Raw genomic sequence first — 23,134 nt, 5'->3', positions numbered from 1 at the left:
AAGATAAATAGGAGAAGAGGAGGAGAGAAAGAGGAAAGAAGGAGAAGATAAAGAGGAGAAAGAGAAGGAATAGGTAAGCTGGAGAAAGAAAAAAGACGTTAAACAGGAGAAGGAGAAACAGGAGGAAAAGATAAAGAGAAGAGAAGGAGAAGAGAAATAGGGAAAGAAGATAAACAGGAGGAAGAGAAAGAGAAGGAGTAGATAAACTGGAGAAAGAAAAGAAGGAGAAGGAGATGATAAACAAGAGAAGGAGAAAGAGTAAAAGAAGATAAACCAAAAAAAGAAATGGAGGAGAAGATAAACAGGAGGAGGAGAAGACCACCAACATTAGCTGTAGTAGTTGGCTTGTAGGCTGAATTTGAAGAAGTTCTTCTAACTGAAAAGATCCAATTACACCACCACAAAATCTAATCTTGGGGTTCTGGATTAGTTCACAAGGCCGATATTTTTGAACCCAATGCTTGTAATCTGCAGCCATGAAGAAGAGGAAGAAGGAAAAACCTTAAAACGAGTCAGGTAGAAGCCCTTTTATAAATGCAGCCATTTGGTTTCGGAGCTAAAAGATAAGATTCTGTACTTTTCACACCCAGAAATTCAGCATCCATTTAAAAAAAAAAAACACAGAACAAAAACTTGATCTGACATTTTGAGTTGGTCTAAAGATTTGTGAAAATATCTCTCTTTTCATTCTAATTTCAAGAATATCCTTTATTTCTATTTGCAACTGTGAGCTGAAGCTCCTTAGGTTTTAAAGGTTGGGGCTGAATTAGGCTGAAGTTTGTCTCTTGCAACTTTTAAGATGTGTGCATTTCACTTCCCAGAATTCCCAACTCCTCGATAAACTTTCATTTAGATAATCTACAAGTATATGTACTAAATGATGGCTTGTGGTTACAACACCTTTTCCAGGCCTGTCTGTTGACTCAACCGGAAATATTTTCCACTGAGCTAAATAAGGTTTATCTCCCAATCTGAGTCAATGCGCTTTCTCCGAAATAAATCACATACCGCCAGAGGGTGATTACAAACAAATAATTATGCAAAGCTTGCCATTGATAATTATTTCTCCCAAGAGGAATCTTTGCAGAACTTCCAGTTTTCTACATCCAAAATTCAGCAGGTGAAACAGTTTTTCCTATCAGAATTAAAAAGAATTATCTATGCTCAAAGTTGTCAGTCATCCAGGTTACCGGGATTAGAAATAAATTAAGTTTGATAATAAATTCTCTTTAAACAAAATAAAAATATTGTGCTACTGCCCAGACAATCTGCTGATTGGAGCAGCCTTTATAAATATAAATGACAAATAATTAAAATGGTCTGGAGATTTAGCTCAATAAGCTCTTTACTTACTTACAATTATAAATGAACAAAATGCAGAATTCCATCCATATTTCCTCAAAAGAGTAAATCCCAGGAACACATATTGGGATTTTTTTTAAAAAAAAAATAAATTTGCATGAAGATTACTTTATATACAGTAATGTACTAACTACAGTTAAAACTCTTATAGAGAACAGCAATACCTCCTCCCGTCCGCCGGTGGAGCACCACCCTCTACCATAGAGATGGGGCAAGAGCGGCATCGATGACGGCGATATTTATCCCGGAAACGAGCCGCCCCAGAACGGAAACGATGAAGCGTTGCCTAGCAGCGTTCCCCACCTGCTTCCGCATCCAATATAAAACGTTCCCATTGGCTGGTCGCTCTCCCTCCGAAATTTTCGGGGGGGGGAAAAATGGCGGACCGTCTAACGCAGCTGCAGGATGCGGTGAATTCGGTGAGTGGGAGCCCCGTTGGGGGCCTGAAGGCGAACCCCGGTCTTGCTTCGGGCTGGGCCTTTGGGGTGTGTGGACTACAAGTCCCAGAATCCTTTGGCTTTTTTGGGGGGGGAGGGGGGCTGGGGGGATTCTGGGTAGAGGCTCCCCTCCTCCAGCCCTTTTATTCCCTGAGAAGGTTAAGGAGCAAAATAGGCCTCTGCTTTTCTCCCGCTTCTGAATGGAATTTGGAGGTTATTCCGTCATCACAGAACAACAAGAGTTGGAAGGGGCCTTTGGAGGTCAGCTAGTCCACCCCCTGCTCAGAATGAGGACTAAGAGTTGGAAGGGGCCTTTGGAGGTCATCTAGTCCAACCTCCTGCTCAGAATACAGAATAACAGTTGGAAGGGGCCTTTGAAGGTTATCTAATCCACCCCTGTTCAGAATGAGGAATAACAATTGGGAGGGGCCTTTGGAGGTCAGCTAGAGGGTAGGGGTCTTAGCTAACTTTGCTGGCTGATGTAATCTTCCCAGGTGCAACCCTGAGCTGCAAATATTCTCCTTTATTTGATACGTTAACATTTGTTTACAGCTTGCAGATCAGTTCTGCAATGCCATCGGGGTGTTGCAGCAATGCGCGCCTCCTGCATCCTTCAGCAACATACAGACCGCGATCAACAAAGACCAACCTGCTAATCCCACCGAAGGCAAGTCGAACGTATTCTTTGTCTCTTCCGTTATACCCCAAGGATTATCTGTCCGTGGGGGTGGTGACCTCAGCTGAACCACAATGTGGAGATGGAGATGCCGTGAATGAGGTTTCCTTCGAAGGTTTTCATCATGTTTAGTTGCTGTTTGAAAAAGAGGCATTTCTCCCCCCTTCAGATTCCTTTTCTTCTTTGCCTGTCAAAGAGCCTTGGTGGTGCAGCAGACTAAAGCGCTGTTAAATAGCACTTAGCTGCCAGCTGCCTGCAATTACTGCGAGTTCAAATCTCACCAGGCTCAAGGTTGACTCAGCCTTCCATCCTTCCGAGGTGGGTAAAATGAGGACCCGGATTGTGGGGGCAATAAGATGACTTTGTATAAAAAAGAACACCGCTTGGGAGGGGCCCAAAAGCCCTACTAAGCAGGTATACACAAAAGTATGAAGGCTATTGCTTAACGCATTGTAAGCCGCCCTGAGTCTCCAGAGAAGGGCGGCATATAAATTGAACAAATAAATAAATAAATAAATAAATAAATAAATAATCATATTTTTCGGGGTATAAGACACACCTTTCCCCCCCCAAAACAAAGTGGGTGAAAATTTAGGTGCATCTTATAGACCGAATACGGGTGTTTTTGGCCTCCATGCATTGCATTTTTGCCCTCTCCAGCCCCCAGAAGCACTCTGCAGTGCTCTGCATGGCCCATTTTTTGGCGAAAACGTGCCATGCAGAGCACTGCAGAGTGTTTCTGGGGGCCGGGAAGGGCGAAAACGCAACACGCAGAGGCCAAAAATCTTTTTTTTTTTCGTTCTTGTTTTCCTCCTGTAAATTTAGGTGCGTCTTATAGTCCGAAAAATACAGTACTTCCCCTCCGTTTTTATTCTTTCTTTCCCTTCCTCTTACCTTATTGCCTCTTCTTTCGTTTTTGCTGGAAAGCGATCGAGGAATGTACAGGTAATCCCCGATTTACAACAGCTCATTTAGTGACCAAAGTTAACAACGGCACTGGAAAAAGGTGACTTGTGACCGTTTTTCACACTTACGACCGTTGCAGCATCCCCGTGGTCACGTGATCAAAATTCGGATGCTTGGCAACTGACTCATATTTATGACGGTGGCAGTGCCCCGGGGTTGTGTGATCCCCTTTTGCGACCTTTTGACAAAGTCAGTGAAACTACATTCACTTAACCATAGGGATTCACTTAACCACTGTGGCGCGAAGGGTCACAAAACAGGGCAAAATTCACTTAACACATGTTTCATTTAGCAACAAAAATTTGGGACTCGATTGTGGTCGTAAGTCAAGGACTGCCTGTATATTTCTAACTGTTTGGGGCAGAGAGAAGAAATGATATACCTGCCCGTAGGAATCCAGTGTTATTGCCTTGGCCTTGCTCTGTTTTTGGAGTGTGATATATGCACACAGAATGTAGGCAAGTGTGTTACAAGCACATGTTAGTTTTCTCCCCCAAATTTTGCCGTGCTTAGAAGTGCTATGTGGCCCTACTCACCACATCCAAATTGTGTTTTGAAGCACACAACTCAATTGTCCAGAGTTGTTGGGAGTTAGGCAGCACGTACCTTTAAATAATAATAATAAACGTATAATAAAGATGTTTGTACCTTTATGATTTTTTTTCTGTAAATGATTCAGAGATGTGAAATTCCTTCTACACTCCAAATATTTTAGGGGGGTGGAATATACAGCAAATGCCTCCTAAACTGACCATTTCTGTGTAATATTAGAAGCACATTTATTCTAAAATATGACTGAACAACATAGTTTTCATTCATCAAGAATGATACATGCGATGCAAATTATTACTCATTTTTTTACTGCTTTTATAGAATACGCCCAGCTCTTTGCTGCATTAATTGCAAGAACAGCTAAAGATATCGATGTTTTAATAGATTCCTTGCCAAGTGAAGAGTCCACAGCTACATTACAGGTGAGAATTTACCATTCCTACACTGCGTACTACTATATTCATCCCAGTCAGAAAATTTAAGGAAATAATTGGGGATTGTACTATGTCGTGTGAATTTAAGCTTAGGGGTTCAAATTTTAGGGAGGGAAAGAAAAATTGAATTATATCAGGATTAGAAGTTAAGATGAAGGGTAACATTGGCTTCTTAAAACTAGAGAGAATAAATGCTACGATAAAAATTGAACATAAAAAATTGTGTTAAAGATGAACAAAAATTTGTACAAACTTAAGACTGGGCCAATATTTTGTTCAGAAAATTACAACGCTGATTAGTTTCAGTGCAGCCTATTATGACTTTACTTAGCTAATATACTAGATAGTTGAATGCCAAAAGCAAATATGTAACGTACAACATAAATGGTGTAAAATGTTATCAATTTCAGTAAAATTTCACTTTTGGTAATGTCATCATTGTACACACTAGGTACCACTTTTCAGACAATCATATATATGCACTAAATGCCACTGGATTTAGATGAGGCGTTCAACTACACATTTATGCTGCAACGTTATATTAAATTTAGATGCTTGCTTCCAAAATTTAGAATCGTGAAAATATTTATCTCGTTACTGCTAAGGAAAAGATAAACAGGAAGTAAATATTTTGCCAGCATCTCAGCTCTCTGCAGAACAGTTTTTGGTTTTTGAAGGTGGATTGCAATATCTTGTAAAATTGCCTCAATCCCGATATTTAGCTAACCTTCTGTTGTTTTAAATCTAAAGTAAACTCGTGAGTTTATTGCAACATTTAACTGAAAATACTTCTATTCCACCTTTCTGTGAACGTTAAACTAATAAAACTAAAAAAACTAAAAAAGATTGTAGCATTAAGCAAAAAAGAACAAATGAACTCCCAAGCTAATCAGCAGGTAGGATCCATGATTAAGAAAACATCAATTAGATGAGTTGAGTTTAAAAACAAAAACGGTTACTAATTCAAGAGCTTCAGAAACCCTACAGGACGTACTTAAATACACTTTGTCTCCTTCTGAATTATATAAACATGCTAAGTGTTCAAACAAAATTACAGAAGCTTTAAAAAAACCTGAAGAACAAACATTTTGTCTCATTCTGAATTATGTAAACATGAGGTGTTACAAAGTATTACATCATCCAAAGGTTACATGCAGGAAAAGTAGGAAGGAATAACTGTTTCCTTTTTTTTTTTTCCCCTTTGAAGAAAAAAAACCACCCAGTGCAGTTTTAAAAGTTTTCACCCAAAAGTTTTTGTCCCGTCCGCTTTTGAACCCGTAGGCTGCCAATTTGTATCGTTTGGAGGAAGAGAACCACGAGGCAGCCGCCCGTCTCGAAGAAGTAGTCTATCGGGGAGATCTGCTCTTGGAAAAAATACAGAGTGCCTTAGCTGACATCGCCCAGTCCCAATTAAAGACTCGGAGTGGCACCCGTAGCCAACCTCTCCCGGAATAATTGGCCTACGGCAAAGCTCGGCTATGACGCAGGCTCCACAGATGTGATTTTGGTGCATAATGAAGAGAAACGAGCATGGAAAAACGACTCCGGTGCCTTCATCCCCAGAACTATTTATGAGACTCGACTCTGCTTACCGGATGCAACACTTAAGCCATGCCTTTTTCTGTGGTACTACGCCAGCCTGAAAAGATTTCTAGGCATTTTGGATCCATGTAACCGTTACATCCAAGCCTGATACTTCGATTGGCTTTATAGTGATCTGGAATCCTTGGCCTCCTGCAAAGATCTCCTTGCGTCTTCGTGCCAACAATGATACGATATCTTACAGTAAATTTGCAAGGGGTGGAGATGTTTGTTTGGAGGTTTGTTTCTCACTGAAGATACCTGTACCGGAAGTTCCGTAGAAGGGAGAGAAAACATTCCGGAAAACGTTGGAGCACTGTCAAATTTGTATACAGTTTCACTTAGAAATGTAATGATTTTGTGATGATGTAATGTAATGAAATGTAATGATGTATTGTGATTGCCAGTATGGTCTGCTTTGGGCCATGAGTGAAAACTTTTTGGAGAAATTTCCACACAGCATATAACTAGTTAAATTCATTGACTCAAGACAACGGAAGCTGAAATATGGAAGAAACCAACTACTGTTAGAAACACTGTCTTTTGTAGTATTGGGTTTACGCGAATAAAGGTTTGGTGTTGCATTGACTAATCACATTTTTTAAAGTTCCATTTAATACAGAGGAATGCCTAACAAAAGGGTATTTCAGTTGAATTTGGAGTTGCTTTATAGAAATCAAATCTTTTTCCAGATGTCTTATTTCTACTTCTTTGATTTATGAAAAGGAACAAATGAAAGGGTATTAAACATCAGATGAACTGATCTGTCTTAAGGATCTGCTTACTAACCAGTTGCTTAAAGAAACCGCGATGAAAACAGCACAGAGTCAGAAAAAAAACCCCTCAGCCCTTTAAAACTATTGATTTAATCTCTCAAAGCATATTCATATAGATTATTGAAGAACAAGTTAACCAATTACATGTTTGCTAATATGTTCTATTATCAACGTAGGTCATTAAGTGTATGAGTCAATGTGTTTTATGAATTCAACAAAAATTAGGCTAAGCAAGTGAAAGCTACATTAACCACAGCTACATAAGAAAGTCTTTTTCTATGGCTGAAAATAAAGGAAAAGAGACTTCATACAAGATGAATATAGATACCGTGTTTCCCCGAAAATAAGACCCTGTCTTATATTTTTTTTGAACCCTGAAATAAACGCTTGGCCTTATTGCCATGCGCTCAAAAGCCCGATTGGGCTTATTATTAGGGGATGTTTTATTTGGGGGGAAACAGGGTAGAATAAATGGAATTTAACTCTGCATTGGGGTAATTTACCTGAACTCTGTCCGCACGACACCGAATCATGAAGTGAAATTCAAATCTCTCTTAGAGTAATCAGGTTGTTTTCTTGGCGATGACACAAAGAATAGAAAGGAATTCTTTATTGGCCAAGTGTGATTGGACACACAAGGAATTTGTCTCCAGTGCATAAACTCTCAGTGTACACACAAGCAACAAGCGATAAATCATGATCATAATCGGTAAGATACAATCATCCTAAATCATAAGATACAACGCTTGATGATCGCCACAGGATACTAAATAAGCCATCAACATAAATAATAAAATACAAAGAGGCTAAGGAATTAGGTAATAGGAAAGATGAGAAGGATAATGGCAATATAGCATTAGTACGTAGTTTGGCAATGTTGTGGGAATTAGTTGTTTAGCAGAGTAATGGCCTGGGGGAAAAATACTCTCCTTGTATCTAATTGTTTTGGCCTGCTACTTATGCAATACTAGTGGGCTCCTATCCAAGTCCTAAGCAGATCTGATTCCTTTCAGCTTTTTAAGATTAACACCTATATTTTAGCAGGTCATACCAATCCAAGCCATGTAGTTCAATGTATTGAGCTGGCTTGGAAATGTTGGGATTTTAAAATGTCTCTGGAGATTCTCAGTCATCCAGGTCCTGGTTGTTCCAAAAATGCTTTTTTTTTTCCCCAAGAGGCAACTGGACTTTTTGGGGGGGTTTTTTTGAAAACGTTTCGCTTCTCGTCCAAGAAGCTTCTTCAGCATCCTGCAGAAAGCACAGCTCCGACTTCTCAAATGAAAGAATAAAACAGATTAATTTTACAATGCAGGTTTTGAAAGAGAGAACGGAACACAAATTTCCAAGGGCGGAAATCCCGTCTACCTGCCCACTGAAGTATTGGAAAAGTCACGGAATTTATAAAAAAAAGGCGCAACTCACACAACAGAGCTGAAGAAGCTTCTTGGAGGAGAAGTGAAACGTCTTCAAAAAAATCCCAGAAAGTCCAGTTGCTCTTGGGGGGGGGCGGGGAAGCACTTTTTAAGACTGGGATTTTTAAGTTCAGGTGTGTCAAAAGTTGCCAAGTTTGAGAACCGCCAACCTAAACAAAATCTAAGTTCCCCAATTCTCTCCTTATTTTTGTCAAAGCATACAAGATATACTTTTGAGTGACTCGGTTTGAAAAACTCCGGTTTCATTTTATCCCATAAACCAAGATTTAATCCACATGAAGTGAGGCTCAAGGAATCATTCTCTGGAAGCGTTCACCACACTTCCATCCACAGTCGGCCTCAGCTAAGTATCTTCTGATCTCCTGCACGAAATCCTGATCTACAGTAAAGTAAAATCTTTTTGCCTTTAAAAGAAAAAAAGAGAAATTTGTCAGGCATCCGCCATGTTCGGTCAAAACATTTAATTCTAAACATTCAATGAGGTAACGTTTTTAATCCCTCTCCCCCCCAGTCCTAGTTAAAAACCATTTTGGTTGTAATGACTATTTACACTTTTTAAAAAGAGGGTTAATAAGAGCTTTTTACTTTTTGGGTGCTGTTTTAACTCGAGAGCTTAAAAAGTCACCGGAAAAGTCAAATCGAGCAAGATTTGAAACAAGGGCCCACTTGGGTTCTGCCTGAATGATCATCAGAATTTCAAAGAAAACCCTGATTTAATTTAAAATTTTGCCTTGGTGTCATGTGTGAACCGAATAGTTGTGGCTGAACCCTCTTCCTATTTGTCACTGTTGATAGGACATTTCCAGCCTTTGTTATCTGGAGTTTCAGAAAAGAGAAGACAAAGGTTACATTAAGCCAACTTTTCCCAAACCTTGATTACAAACTGCAGTTAAAAGATTTTGTCAACTCTGACAAAAATACACATGTGGTTGGGAAAAAATAGCAAAGCATAGATCTAAAACCAGAAATATTTTTGTTGGGTATTCTACCAGAAAAACATAATAAAGGAAATACATATTTAATTTTTACATGTGTTGACTGCAGCTAGAATTGTGTTTGCACAACAAAGGAAAAATGAAGAGATCCCTACAGATGAAAATGTTATTAAAACAAATATTAGAATGTGCGGAAATGGATAGACTAACACTCGGAATTAAGGAGAAGGAAGAAACTGTATACTTTTTAACATGGGATTTGTTTTATCAATGGCTAACTAGCAGAAACAGAAGTTAGAAATTTAAAAGCATAAGGAAATGATTAACTACATTGAAGATTTATTAAAATGGATAAGCAAATATGTTTTAAGCAAATAGGCTTAAGGCTTAAGACTTTTTTATTTCATCAAGCTGGCCTGGCCTAAATCTTCTCCCCTTTTTAAATGTAAATTTTAATTTGTTTTAAATTATGGGGTATTTTAAATTCAGCCAAATTATTTAATTCGTTTTTAATTTATTTTAAATTTTTGTATTTATGTGTTTTATCTTGTGGCTGTTCACCGCCCTGAGTCCTCCGGGAGAAGGGCGGTATAGAAATTTAATAAAATAAATAAAAAATAAAAATAAATGTGATTATCATTAATGTTATGATGATGATGACGATGATTACTGTTTCTTAAAAACCACTGTATTAGACAACACACTGTTTATACAGACATTGAATTTTCATGTTTAATATTAAAAAATAATAATAATACCTGTATCAACCATTAGCACCAGTCAATGGTATTTGTGATGCATTTTGAATGTTCAGTTGACTGAGTTTCATGTTTAATGAATGAAGTAAGTAAGTAATAATAATAAATACAAGATTTGGTCAACTCCTGCAAGTAGGTTTCACATGGCATATAAACCAGGCTATCGCGTGAACGATAAGTGATTTCCTATAAATTGGCCACCGGTAAAGTACAAATTTCTTAAGGAGGAAACGGAAGGTCAGCATCTCTCAACTTGGTGTCCTCTGGAATTACTTTAGGCTGAGGATGATGGGAGTTGCACCAGCACATCTGGAGAACACATTGGTAGAAGCCACTCAAAACATCCAGAGGGACAAGAAGGAGAACGTAACAGGACATGGCTGTAAATCCAGTTATGGATCACATCAAAAAGCCTTCGAGTTCATCTCAACTTCAGAAGACTTCATGGACATGGACAATGTGAGGTTTTTTGTTTTTTTTTCCTGGGATGCTAAGACTTAGATTTCCTTGCGATCTATCCGAACCACTTATTAGAATATCTCCTTAGGGTTTTAAAGTCTGTAGAGATTCTCCGTCATCCAGGTCCTGGTTGTCCCAAAAGTGCTTTTCCAGGAAGCCACTGGACTTCCTTGTTTTTTTCCTTTTGAAGACGTTTCGCTTCTCATCCAAGAAGCTTCTTCAGCTCTGACAGGATAGCGGAGAAGGGAAGGATTTATATTCCTTGCAGCTTTGGGACAACAAGGACCTGGAGGATGGAGAATCCCTACAGACTTTTAGCTATACAATTTGGGATGAAGATCCTTTGAACGGTGTGGGAGTAGGAATGGATTTCCAGAGAGGGGAAAGAATTGCAGAATTGGAAACATTTGCACTACTCAGGTGACCCTGAGGACACAGATAAACCTCCAAATGCTTCAACGACCCTCTAAAAGGATGCAAATGACCAGCTGTCTGCAAGGAATATAAATCCTTCCGTTTCCTCACCATCCAGACGAAGCCAAAGAAGCTTCTTGGATGAGAAGCAAAACCTCTCCCAAACAAAAAACAAGGAAAAAGCTCCCTAGGGTTTTGTAAAAAAAAAAAAATTCTTTATTTAATCAGCCAAAATCCGATGCCACCGAGCTGGATTCGTGAATTCCGTTGGAAATTATAAATATACCGTATTTTTCGTATAAGATGCACCTTTTTCCCCAAAAAAAGAGGGTGAAAATCTGGGTGGGTCTTATACTCCGAATGCAGCCCCGCCCAGCTTCTCAAACAGAGGTTTCAGAGGCTGAAAAAAGCATCAGAAACGAAGCTTCAGAAAAGAAGCCTCCAAACAGAGCTTCAAAGGCTTTTTTTCTGAAGCTCTGTTTCGGAGGCTTTCAGAGGCAGGAAAAAAAGAAATTTCAGAGGCAGAAAAAAATAGCAAGGCACAGAGCTCACAACCAAGGAACCTGTTGCTAAAATTCACCTCTGGGAACAGCTGATTGGGGGTATTCCAGGAGGCCGATCCACCTGCCAATCAGCTTTTTTCTTATTTTCCACCCCAAAAACTAAGTTGCGTCTTATACTCCAGTGCCTCTTATACTCCAAAAAATACGTTAATCCAAATGAGAAACCAAAGCCCCCAAGAGGTGGCTCAGCAGACTGATAGCACTGTGATTAACACCAGCTGCCTGCAATTACTGCAAGTTCGAATCTTACCAGGCTCAAGGTTGACTCAGCCTTCCATCCTTTCTAAGGTAGGTAAATTGAGGACCCAGATTGTGGGGGCAATAAGCTGACTTTGTATAAATATACAAAAGGATGAAGGCTATTGCTTAACGCATTGTAAGCCACCCTGAGTCTCCGGAGAAGGGCGGCATATAAATCAAATTAAAAAAAAAACTACTGGTTGATTCTTGTGTTTTCTGGGGGCAGTGGAAAGAAGTCCAAACTATGAAAAAACGATCGGAGAACATGTGGATCTTACCTGGTCAGACAACGCCTTGTCGTATCTCATCAAGGTGGCGAAGTGTTCGCAGTTTGCATTGACGAAGTTGAATCTGAGGACCTTGTTCTCCATACTCCGAGCTCTTTTCACTACACAAGCGGGATCCAAGGGAGGATATTTCTGATCGTATTTGTTCCACACGGCGGTTTTCAGAACTCCCGGGACATCCTTGATTTTATCCTTCCGGACTTTAAACTTAATCACTCCAACAGCTGGGAAAAGAGAAGTTGAGATGATGGCCTTCAGAAATGATTCTGTTCCTACACACATGTTACCCACAGCTAGAATCATATTTGCACAAAACTGGAAAAGCGGAGAGAATCCCGACTGATGGGAAGGTGATTAGGAAAATATTAGAATGTGCAGAAATGAACAGATTAACACTTGCTATAAAGGAAAAAGAATAAAATGAATATTTTAGGACATGGAAGTTATTTTATGAATGGTTAGGAAAATAAAAACAGAAGTTGGAAATAAATGGAGATCAGTGAAATGTAGAAAACATGTTAAGATAGAGAAGCAAACAATATGATGATTTTTACTAATATGACTATTAAGATTATTATATTCAATATATTCTTATTAGAAGATAGGTTAAGAGGGAGAAATGAATAGATGTGTTATGCTCATTATTATTTTTGTAAGATTAGAGAATCAATATCAATGTAATGAATACTGTTGTAAATTTTTTATTCCCATCCCTATATCAGAGACCCAAGTGTACAGGAAGTCCTTGATTTACAACACTTTGTTTAGTGACCATTTGAAGTTGCAATGGTGCTGAAAAAAAGTGTCTTGCGACCAGTCTTATCACACTTACGACATGAGTATCCCCCTGGCCACGCGATCCAAATCCAGACGCTTGGCCACTAACTCACATTTACGATGGTTGCAAGGTCCCCGGGTTACGTGATCCCCATTTGCGATCTTCTGACAAGCAAAATCCATGAGGAAGCCCGATTCATTTAACAACCGTGTTGCTAGCTTAACAACGATGGTGATTCACTTAACAACCAGGGCAAGAAAGGGGGGGAGAGGAACTGACGTAGCAACTGTCTCACTTAGTGACAGAAATTTTGGACTCGGTTGTGGTTGTAAGTTGAGGACTAATTCCAAACTAACTTTAGTTTCCTACACAGAGGTACTGTAATTGTAATTTATCTTTTTCTGAGCAAGAGTATGTAAGTCTGCTCAAGTAAACTTTGGTCAAAGGTCATATATGGCCAGTACAGGTACTCCTCGACTTACAACCGTTCATTTAGTGACCATTCAAAGTTACAACGGCACTGAAAAAAAGTGACTTATGACTGTTTTTCAAAGTTATGACCTTTGCAGCATCCCCGTAGTCACATGATCAAAAATTCAGAGACTTGGCAATTGGTTCACACTTATGACCGTTGCAGTGTCCCGGGGTCACCTTTTGTGACCTCCTGACAAAGTCAATGGGGAAGCCCAATTTCACTTTTTAACAAGGTTAAAAAAAGGTCGTAAAATGGACCAAAACTCACTGAACAAATGACCCGTTTAACGACAGAAATTTTGGGCTCCGTTGTGGTCACAAGCCGAGGACTACCTGTACTGAAAAAGAATGCTCTTTGCCTTGTTACACTGAAAATTCGATGGCGTGCCATATTATTTTTTTAAGTAAAAAAAAAAATTGGTCCCAAATGCACCGGATCATCCAATATCACCCAACATCGCCCTGTTCTTCTATGAGATCTCATGAGATCCAGTCGAAGAACGCTGCATTGTTCCGACCGCGAGAGATTTCACCATCCCTGAACATTTCAGGAGGTTTCATATTTCTTTCCAATGTTTGGAGGGAGCTCCTCCATCCTCTTTTAAAGTATGGACTTTTTTTACAATCGACAAAATGGAGATGTCGCAGTGATTAAGCCCTGGGAGATAGTGACGGACCTCGAAACTCAGGAAAGTAATTTGGGCTGGTCACTTTTTTTTGTCAGGTGAACCTACCTTAGAGGTGGTTTCTCAGGTGAATCTATCTTAAAGTTTTCCATGTTAGAATAAGAACAACAGAGTGGGAAGGGGCCTTGGAGGTCTTCTAGTCCAACCCCCTGTTTAGGCAGGAAACCCTACACCACTTCAGACAAATGTCCATCCAACATCTTAAAAACTTCCAGTGTTGGAGCATCCACAACTTCTGGAGGCAAGTTGTTCCATTGATTAATTGTTCTGACTGTCAAGAAATTTCTCCTTAGTTCTAAGTTGCTTTTCTCCTTGATTAGTTTCCACCCATTGCTTCTTGTCCTGCCCTCAGCTGCTTTGGAGAATAGCTTGACTCCCTCTTCTTTGGGGCAGCCCTTGAGCTATTGGAAGATTGCTATCATGTCTCCCCTGGTCCTCCTTTTCATTAAACTACACATACCCAGTTCCTGCAACCGTTCTTCATATGTTTTATCCTTGAGTCCCCTAATCCTCTTTCTTGCTCTTCTCTGCACTCTTTCTAGAGTCTCCACATCTTTCTTACATCGTGGTGACCAAAACTGGATGCAGGATTCCAAGTGTGGCCTCACCAAGGCATTGTAAAGTGGTATTAACACTTCATGTGCTCTTGATTTTATCCTTCTGTTTACGTTGCCCACCTTGAGTTCCCAGGGGGGAAAGTAGGACGTGTATCCGTAGGCGTCACATACTGTAACAACCGATTCGCCCAGCACCGGAAATGTGAGCGCTCGTACATGCACGCTCACTTCGTTCACACACGCACCATCCGTGCATGCGTGTGGCGTCACAAAACACGGCAATTCACTTGCGCACGCTGTCCACACATACATGCAATGCAGAGGTGGGTATCAGCAGGTTCTGACCAGTTCTGGAGAACCGGTAACGGAAATTTTGAGTAGTTCGGAGAACTGGTAGTAAAAATTCCGACTGGCCCCACCCCCATCTATTCTCTGCCTCCCAAGTCCCAGCTGATCGGGAGGAAATGGGGATTTTGCAGTAACTGTCAAGTTTCCGAAAGATGTCCTAATTAATTCATGAGCCATGATCCAAACTTCAAAGGAAACATAGTCATTTATTAGGAGCAACATTCCGGCAATACTCGGATGCAGTTAGGACTGATCCTACATAGATTTATGTTCCCCTATGACCCTGTCTCTCCCCTCCTCTCTGGCCATGTCATAAATCACATTCTCCAATTAACCACTTTGGCTGGCTGTGAAACCTAACACCCTCCTTCTGATTGCGGTCAGGAAGAATGTATGGAATTCACTTCAGTTCTCCCTCCCTCCTGCTCATGGCAACTTGAAAGCTTTGCAAGTTGACAGTAACCTTCCCCTGGATTGGGGTGGGAATGGAGATTTTGCAGTATCCTTCCCCTGCCACGCCCACAAAGTCACGCCCACAAAGCTTCGCCACGCCCACAAAGCCATGCCCACAGAACCTGTAGTAAAAAAATTTCAAAACCCACCCCTGATGCAATGTGCAAAACCCCCAGCGATATAGGACGGGATTGTGCCTGGGCAGGTGGGTGGGGCCCGTGGTTCGCATATCCACAATTGAGGCCCACCCGCAGGTCGTAACTACCGGTTCGCCCGAACCGGCAACAGCCCACCAATGATCTGTAGGAAATAGATCATAAAATATTTTTCTCTTACGCGGCCAGGCGAGATGTACAATTTCCTCCTCGCCTACGTAGATACCCCAATGCTGAAATCCAAGCATCTGGAATTGGATCATATCGCCAAGTTTTGGGAGGTCTCCGTTCTGAAAGACATGTTCTACATCTTTTTTGACCCCGGTCTGTGTAAGAAATTCAGGGAAAGAAATAACCCCGATTAATCCAAGAAAGGAAAGACAACAAAATGGATTCCAATCAACTATCGATCTATGTTTCAATGGCAGGGAAAGTTATCCCGATTCTAATGATCTGATCATCAAAGCATCGAAATGGATTCCAATAAAATATCAGTAAACGTTTCAATAGCAGGTAAAACAACCTGATTCTAAATTCACCTGTAAGATTCGTTTGTAGTTCAAATTCAACAATAATTTTGGTCTCGATTTAAGTTTGTGTAGGCAGAGATATCGTGGATTTAATCCCTAAACCGTTGTTTCTCAACCTCAGCCCCTTTAAGAGTCCCTTGGGAGTTGGGCGGCACAGAAATGTGACAAACAAATAAATAAATAAATAAATAAATAAATAAATAAATAAATAAATAAATAAATAAATAAATAAATGAGCCTGGTTTAGCTCAACAGACAGAAGCACTGTAATTTAACACCAGCTGTCTGCAATTACTGCAGGTTCGAATCTCGCCAAGGCTCAAGGTTGACTCAGCCTTCCATCCTTTCTAAGGTAGGTGAAATGAGGACCCAGTTTGTGAGGGCAATAAGCTGACTTGGTATAAATATACAAAAGTATGAAGGCTATTGCTTAACGCACTGTAAGCCGCCCTGAGTCTCTGGAGAAGGGCGGCATATAAATCAAATTTAAAATAAAAAAAATAAAACAAACAAACAAACAAACAAATAAATAAGATGGGTGGATTTCAACTCCCAGAATCCCCCAGCTGGCTGAGACATTCTGGGAGTTGAAGTCTACCCAACTTAAGAGTGCTCCGGTTGAGACATAATGCTGTAAACCACCATTTCCCATCACATATTGATGTGGGAGCATAATCTGTGACCCGGTTTGCAAATCCTATTGGCTGGGGTTTAGGTATAAGCCCTGATTCATTTTAACCTTAAATAAGCCTCAATTAGTGCAGTTCACAGGACACTGAGTTACAAATTGCACTTTGAAAAGCGGAGGGGGTCGGTCAAAACGAATTAAAATAAATTAGAATTAAGGTTATAAAGCCATAATATGGTTGGTTGGCTTGAGTTTAGCATGAATTATAGTAGCTTGATTATAGTAGCACATGGATGGGAGACCACCAGGAAAAGCTATAAACTAGAATGAAACATCAAAAAAAGGTAAAAGCTAATTACAAACCTCTCCCAGAAGTGCTGCCAAAAAACTAAACAGATATGTCTCCCAAAATCACCAGACGCTGAGTTTGACCCTTAGCAGAATTTACCTTTCCTTCTTTTGGAAAGTGAATTAAATTAGATCAATTCTTTTATTAAAAAAAAAACTCTGGAACACAGTAAAGGGATCTCAGAAAAATTAACATCTTGAGCCTGAGTGGCGTAGGAGGCTAATGCCTCCTACTAAGGCAGCATTTAACATTCCAGCTGCCTGCAATTACTGCGAGTTCAATTCTCACCAGGCTCAAGGTCGACTCAGCCTTCCATCCTTTCTAAGGTGGGTAAAATGAGGACCCGGTTTGTGGGGGCAATAAGCTGACTTTGTATAAAATATACAAAAGTATGAAGGCTATTGCTTAACGCATTGTAAGCCGCCCTGAGACTCCGGAGAAGGGCGGCACATAAAAATAAATAAAAATAATAATAATAATAAAAAAACATCTCTCTCGTATGAAGATCTCACTCACCACCAAGTTCCAAAGGAATTCCATCTCTGGATATATATATATATATATATATATATATATATATTTGTCTTCTTTTTCACAATATACTGGGCTTCTAGGTTTCTGCCAGGAATTTCCTATATTCTCTCTTGTTACACACAAAGAAAAGAAAAAGCAAACTCTTTACAACGGCATTTATAACAGCAATTGCGTAGCTCAAAGGTCCCTGCACCGGAGCCTCCAAGAGCTCTCGGGAAAATTATAAATATTGCGGATCATAAAAACCAGAATTCATTGCCTTTGTAAATCCTTCGGTTAGGTCACACACACCCAAGCTGCCTTGGGGTTCAATTCGGTATCGCGCCTGGTATCTCGGCTGGTATTTTGACCCTCCCTCAAGCTCCTCATTCCTTCTTACAAGACACATGGTCATTATCACCAGATTATTATCTGTTGGACCACAAGAGTGGTGTGGTGGCCTAGAAGCTCTCAATTCACAATCAGGAGACTGTGAGTTCGATCCTAGGTAGAGGCAGATATTTCTCTCTCTAGGCACAATGAGAATATATCCGCTGAACAAAACTCCGCATTGGTGACGGGAAGGGCATCCGGCCAGTAAAACACTCTGCTAGTTCCATTCTAAGTAGGTAGTCCTTGACTTATGGCCACAACTGAGCTCCAAATTACTAAGCGAGACAGTTGTTCGGTGAATATTTGACTCCTTGTAACCGCCTTTACAGAACATCGGGTTCAATTTTGGATCTGTTTTTTCAGGTGGGAAGTCCAGCTCTTGTGTTGGGTCAAATGTCGACTTCTACTTGACGTCTAACTTCTCCGCTTCTGGTCCTGGTTGCAGAACCTGTTTTACAATTGCTTTCCTGGGTTATCGTTGGCCTCTTTCCATTTCCGGCTAGCCTCTGTCCTCAATTTCAAAATCTGGCAAAGCCTGAAATACCCCCACTCTCCATTTTTCAGGCCACAGGTCAGCATGACACACCTTGTTTACCTGGACGCTGGAAACACCTGTGAAGATTATTGGGCTCCTTGTAACCATCTTTACAGAATGCCTGGCTCAGTTTTGGGTCTGTTTTTCCAGGGTTTTTTTTCTGTTGTTTTATTTACCATATTTTTCAGAGTATAACAAAAGAGGGTGAAAATTTGGGTACGTTTTATACACCGAATATAGCCCCTCCCACCTGCTGGCCCCCACCCTTTGGCCTCTGCCTCCCAGCAATTTGCCTCCTTGCAGCAAACAGCCCGTTTCAAGTTTCAGCTTCAGCACAACCTGATTAGCACAAGCAGCTGATTGTCGTTTGGATCAGCCTCCCGACCATCAGCTGTTTCAGGTTGCAGGGATTGACATTGCCTATTGCCGCCTTTGCGCGCCCCATTTTCAGCATCCGCTATTTGCTGCAAGGAGGCGAATTGCTGGGAGGCAGAGGCTGATTTTTTTTTTCTTGTGCTAATCAGGCTGTGCTGAAAATGAAACTGAAACAGGCTGTTTGCTGTTTGCTGCAAGGAGGCAAATTACTGTAGGGAGGCAGAGACAGAGGCAGATTTTTTTTTCTTGTTTTCCTCTCCAAAAAAGGTACGTGCGTCTTATAGTCCAGAGCGTCTTATACTCGGGAAAATACGGTATTTATTTTTCTTTTTTCTATGGTTTCCAACAGCCTTGGGACACCCGTTTAGGAAAGTTGGCTTTTAAAATGTAAGTCAGGAAATTTGGCCACAATATGATGGTGGGTACTTACGATAGCTGGTCCGATGGACAACGAAACAGGCGGCTGTGTCCTTCATACACATCCACAGGTGTATACAGTAGGTAGTCCTCAACTTATGACCACAATTTATGCTGCTAAGTGAGAAATTTGTTAAGTGAGTTTTGCCCCATTTTACGACTTTTCTCGCTACGTTTAAGTGAATCACTGCAGCTGACAACTTGGTAACACGGTTGTTAAGTGCATCTGGCTTCCCCCCTGGACTTTGCTTGTCAGGCAGTCGCAAAAGGGGATCACGTGACCTTGGGACACAGCAACGGTCGTAAGTATGAACCAGCCGCCAAGCCTCTGAATTTTGATCGCATGGTTACGGGGACGCTGCAGAGGTCGTAACTGCGAAAAATGGTCATAATACATCACGTTCTTCGGTGCCGTTGTAACTTCGAATGGTCCACTAAATGTAATTTAGTGTTACATTTAGTGTTGTAATTCGAGGACTACCTGTAATTATTTTTGGTATGGGACAGAAATGGCCGACCACAATGTTTTCTTGATGACCCAACTTAGACGGCAGCTCCAAGTTTATGACTTGGGAGCTTGTTTATGTTTATGACTTCTAATAAGTTTATGTTTATGAGTTATGTTTATGAGTTGATGACTTTTAATAAGAAAGTCAGTGGTGGGATTCAGCCAGTTTCGGTGAACCGGTAGTTAAATTTCTGGCTGGCCCCACCCCTTCTCACCCCTTCCAGGAGTCCCCCCGTGCCCCGTTTTGGCTCCCAGGTAAGTGCAGGGAGGCCTACTAGGCCCAAAACGGGGTGCGGGGGGATGCGCCCCCCCATGGCCCGTTTTTGCTCCCAGGGGGGTTCAGGAGGCCGAGTGCTGTCTGTCACACACCCCTGGCCACGCCCACCATGGCCACGCCCACCCAGCCGGTCAGTAGGGCAGAGAACCGGTTGTGAAATTATTCGAATCCCACCACTGAAGAAAGCCCTGTCAGACCTAAAATCCAGACCGTTGGTGTAGCAGAAGTAGAATGAGCCATTGCACGAGCCTCTCGAAAGATGGCAACATCCAACATCGTAAAATCAAATGGCCGGCTTGCTTTCTTGCAGGGTTTTTCCTTGAAAGAAATTCTTATTCTCAAATGGGCCTCTAGAGGGTGGATGAATTACACTTTACGCTTCATCGTGGAACCAGAGAAGAAAGAATTTTGCTTCTTTCAGAAAAATCTAGCTACATCGGAGGAGAGTAGTGTAGAGAGTAGAGTAGAGTAGAGTAGAATAGAATAGAATAGAATAGAATGTAGAGTAGAATAGAATAAAAGAGAAGAGAAGAGAAGAGAGAAGAGAGTAGAATAGCATAGAAAAGAAAGAGTAGAATAGAATAGAATAGAAAGTAGAGTAGAGTAGAGTAGAATAGAATAAAATAAAAGAGAAGAGAAGAGAGAAGAGAGTAGAATAGCATAGAAAAGAAAAGAGAATAGAATAGAGTAGAGTAGAATAGAATAGAAAAGAAAAGAGAGTAGAATAGAATAGAATAGAATAGAATAGAATAGAATAGAATAGAATCTAGAGTAGAGTAGAATAGAATAGAATAGAATAAAATAAAAGAGAAGAGAAGAGAGAATAGAGTAGAATAGCATAGAAAAGAAAAGAGAATAGAATAGAGTAGAGTAGAATAGAATAGCATAGAATAGCATAGAAAAGAATAGAATAGAATAGAATAGAATAGAATAGAATAGAATAGAATAGAATAGAATAGAATAGAATATGATGGAGTGGAATCAGAGGTGGGTTTCAGCAGGTTCTGACCAGTTCTGGAGAACCGGTTGTGGAAATTTTGAGTAGTTCGGAGAACCGGTAGTAAAAATTCTGACTGGCCCTGCCCCCATCTATTCTCTACCTCCCGAGTCCCAGCTGATCGGGAGGAAATGGGGATTTTGCAGTATCCTTCCCCTGCCATGCCCACCAAGCCACTCCCACAGAACCGGTAGTAAAAAATTTTGAAACCCACCACTGAGTGGAAAGTTCTGTTCTGTTATTCTGTTAAAGTGGATTATCTCTTTTCTGCTTTAGTTTCTGTTTCTTATTTTATCTTCCATGACACAAATCATCATCATCTTCTTCTTTTAACGACCCCATAATTCCTTGCGGGGTGGAGTCTGGGCAACTGAATGGAGCGGAGTGTTTGAATGGCCAGACGCCCTTCCTGTCGCCAATGCGGAGTTTTGTTCAGCTGATATATTCTCATTGTGCCCAGAGGGAGAAATATCTGCCTCCACCTAGGATCGAACTCACAGCCTCCTGATTGTGAGGCGAGAGCTCACTGCCGTTGTTAGGTGAGTCACACGGTTGTTAAATGAATTCAGCTTCCCCCATTGCTTGTCAGAAGGTCATAAAAGGGCCCGGGATGCTGCAACTGTCATAACTACGAGTCAGTTGCCAAGCATCTCAATTTTGATCACGTGGCCATGGGGACGCAGCAACGGTCGTTAAGCATGAAAAACGGTCATAACTCACTTTTTTCTGCACTGGTATAATTTCAAAAGGGCACTACATAAGCTGTTGTAAGTCGAGGACTTACCGGTATAACGTACAAGAATGAGGTGGTCATTCAATTCCAAATCTTATATGAACAATTCGTATCCTTATCTCCTTGGCCTTGCCTTCTACGAGCTCCGTGGGGTTTTTTTTTCCCCCTTGTCATTTTTGAATTATGATTTCTAGCTTCTCGTTTTTCTTAAAGCATAGAAGACAAACATATCCAAATATTTATCCCGAACAAATAACTCCACCGAGTTCAATGTATACTATCCGGTATTAAGATCAGAGACACTCCCTGTTGACCATACAACGTATGATGACATGAAAGCCACAAAAAGTAAAAGTTGCATTATTTGTCCAACCTAAAGACGGTGGAGGGGAAATTGTACGTTTGAGCAAGAGTCAAAAAAGGAGGTGCATTCAATCTTTTCATTACTTGAGCTCGCCTTCCCAACTTCCTTGTATTTCTCACCAGCAGTAACATCTCAGAGTAAACGTCTCCTATATACTTTCCTAAGAGCTTCGTAGTTGTTCTCAATTTTCCACTCAAGTCGCTTGACGCTTTAAACTTCAATGTTTGATTGAAGAGGAGAACGTCTCAACCAAGGGGCATCAAGGGGCACCTAACTTGCCTAGGGAAAGCTACCTCTCTCAAAACTGTGGATCTACTGTGCCCAACACATTTTCCCATTGAGTTGAGAACACGATGGGTCATCCTAAATCTTCCGTTGAGTTGAGAACATGATAGATCTACTAAGCTCAACACCTTTTTCCATTGAGTTGAGAAATGATGGATCTACTGTGTCCAGCACCTTTTCCCATTAAGTTGAACTACTGTGTCCAACACCTTCTCCCATTGAGTTGAGAACATGATGGATCACCCTAAATCTTCCATTGAGTTGAGAACATGATGGATCATCCTAAATCTTCTATTGAGTTGAGAACATGATAGAACTACTGTGTCCAACGCCTTCTCCCATTGAGTTGAGAACATGATGGATCACCCTAAATCTTCCATTGAGTTGAGAACATGATGGATCTAATGTGCCCAACACATTTTTCAATTGAGTTGAGAAATGATGGATCCTCTGTGTCCAACACCTTTTGAACATGATGGAGCATCCTAAATCTTCTATTGAGTTGAGAACATGATGGAACTACTGTGTCCAACACCTTTTCCCATTGAGTTGAGAACATGATAGATCTACTGTGTCCAGCACCTTTTCCCATTGAGTTGAGAACATGATAGATCTACTGTGTCCAGCACCTTTTCCCATTGAGTTAAGAACATGATGGATCACCCTAAATCTTCCATTGCGTTGAGAACATGATGGATCCCTGGTTTCCTTGGCTGTTTTTGTCCCTCCTCTACTGACAATCATGCAAAATTGAACGTATGTCCTCGTTCATTGGAACGAGACACACAGAATAACCCAAAACACACATTCTGCTACAGAGAAGTTCCCTGAGCATGGGCTCCAGCATGAATCCAAAACTCCCAGAAAACCAAACCTCTGGTCCCAGTCACCAACCCAGAATGGGTC

General features: G+C 40.8%; 2 protein-coding genes across 3 annotated transcripts in view; one reads left to right on the top strand and one right to left on the bottom strand.

Moving 5' to 3' along the window:
- The first annotated feature begins 981 nt into the window (after window positions 1-981).
- On the top strand, window positions 982-6,600 carry MED21 (mediator complex subunit 21). Its single transcript, XM_034434783.3, has 4 exons — window positions 982-1,781; window positions 2,352-2,466; window positions 4,315-4,415; window positions 5,709-6,600. The coding sequence occupies exons 1-4, from the start codon at window positions 1,740-1,742 to the stop codon at window positions 5,880-5,882; spliced, it is 432 nt and encodes a 143-aa protein (XP_034290674.1). The 5' UTR covers window positions 982-1,739; the 3' UTR covers window positions 5,883-6,600.
- A 779-nt stretch (window positions 6,601-7,379) lies between these two features.
- Window positions 7,380-23,134, bottom strand: part of LOC117675793 (phospholipase A and acyltransferase 2-like) — a 32,729-nt gene continuing 16,974 nt past the window's right edge. For both annotated transcript variants that reach the window (XM_034434788.3, XM_087873453.1), the window contains 4 exons: window positions 17,348-17,474; window positions 15,506-15,650; window positions 11,865-12,097; window positions 7,380-8,621 (listed from right to left, as the gene is read on the bottom strand). In XM_034434788.3, coding sequence (XP_034290679.1) covers window positions 8,505-8,621; window positions 11,865-12,097; window positions 15,506-15,650; window positions 17,348-17,371 — 519 coding nt within the window. In that variant the 5' untranslated portion in view covers window positions 17,372-17,474 and the 3' untranslated portion in view covers window positions 7,380-8,504. The remainder of the gene's footprint in view (window positions 8,622-11,864; window positions 12,098-15,505; window positions 15,651-17,347; window positions 17,475-23,134) is intronic.

This window comes from Pantherophis guttatus, chromosome 7 (genome assembly GCF_059756535.1).
Source record: "Pantherophis guttatus breed Tessera chromosome 7, ASM5975653v1, whole genome shotgun sequence".
Lineage (NCBI taxonomy): Eukaryota > Metazoa > Chordata > Lepidosauria > Squamata > Colubridae > Pantherophis > Pantherophis guttatus.
This window is presented reverse-complemented; position numbering and strand designations above follow the sequence as displayed.

What these genes read in the sequence shown, in the direction of transcription:
- MED21 (XM_034434783.3), top strand. Translation starts at nt 1,740, where the DNA reads ATGGCGGACCGTCTAACGCAGCTGCAGGATGCGGTGAATTCG. An exon ending in TGCAGGATGCGGTGAATTCG is followed by an intron (nt 1,782 to 2,351) that starts GTGAGTGGGAGC and finishes ATTTGTTTACAG; the next exon opens with CTTGCAGATCAGTTCTGCAA. An exon ending in AGTCCACAGCTACATTACAG is followed by an intron (nt 4,416 to 5,708) that starts GTGAGAATTTAC and finishes TTGAACCCGTAG; the next exon opens with GCTGCCAATTTGTATCGTTT.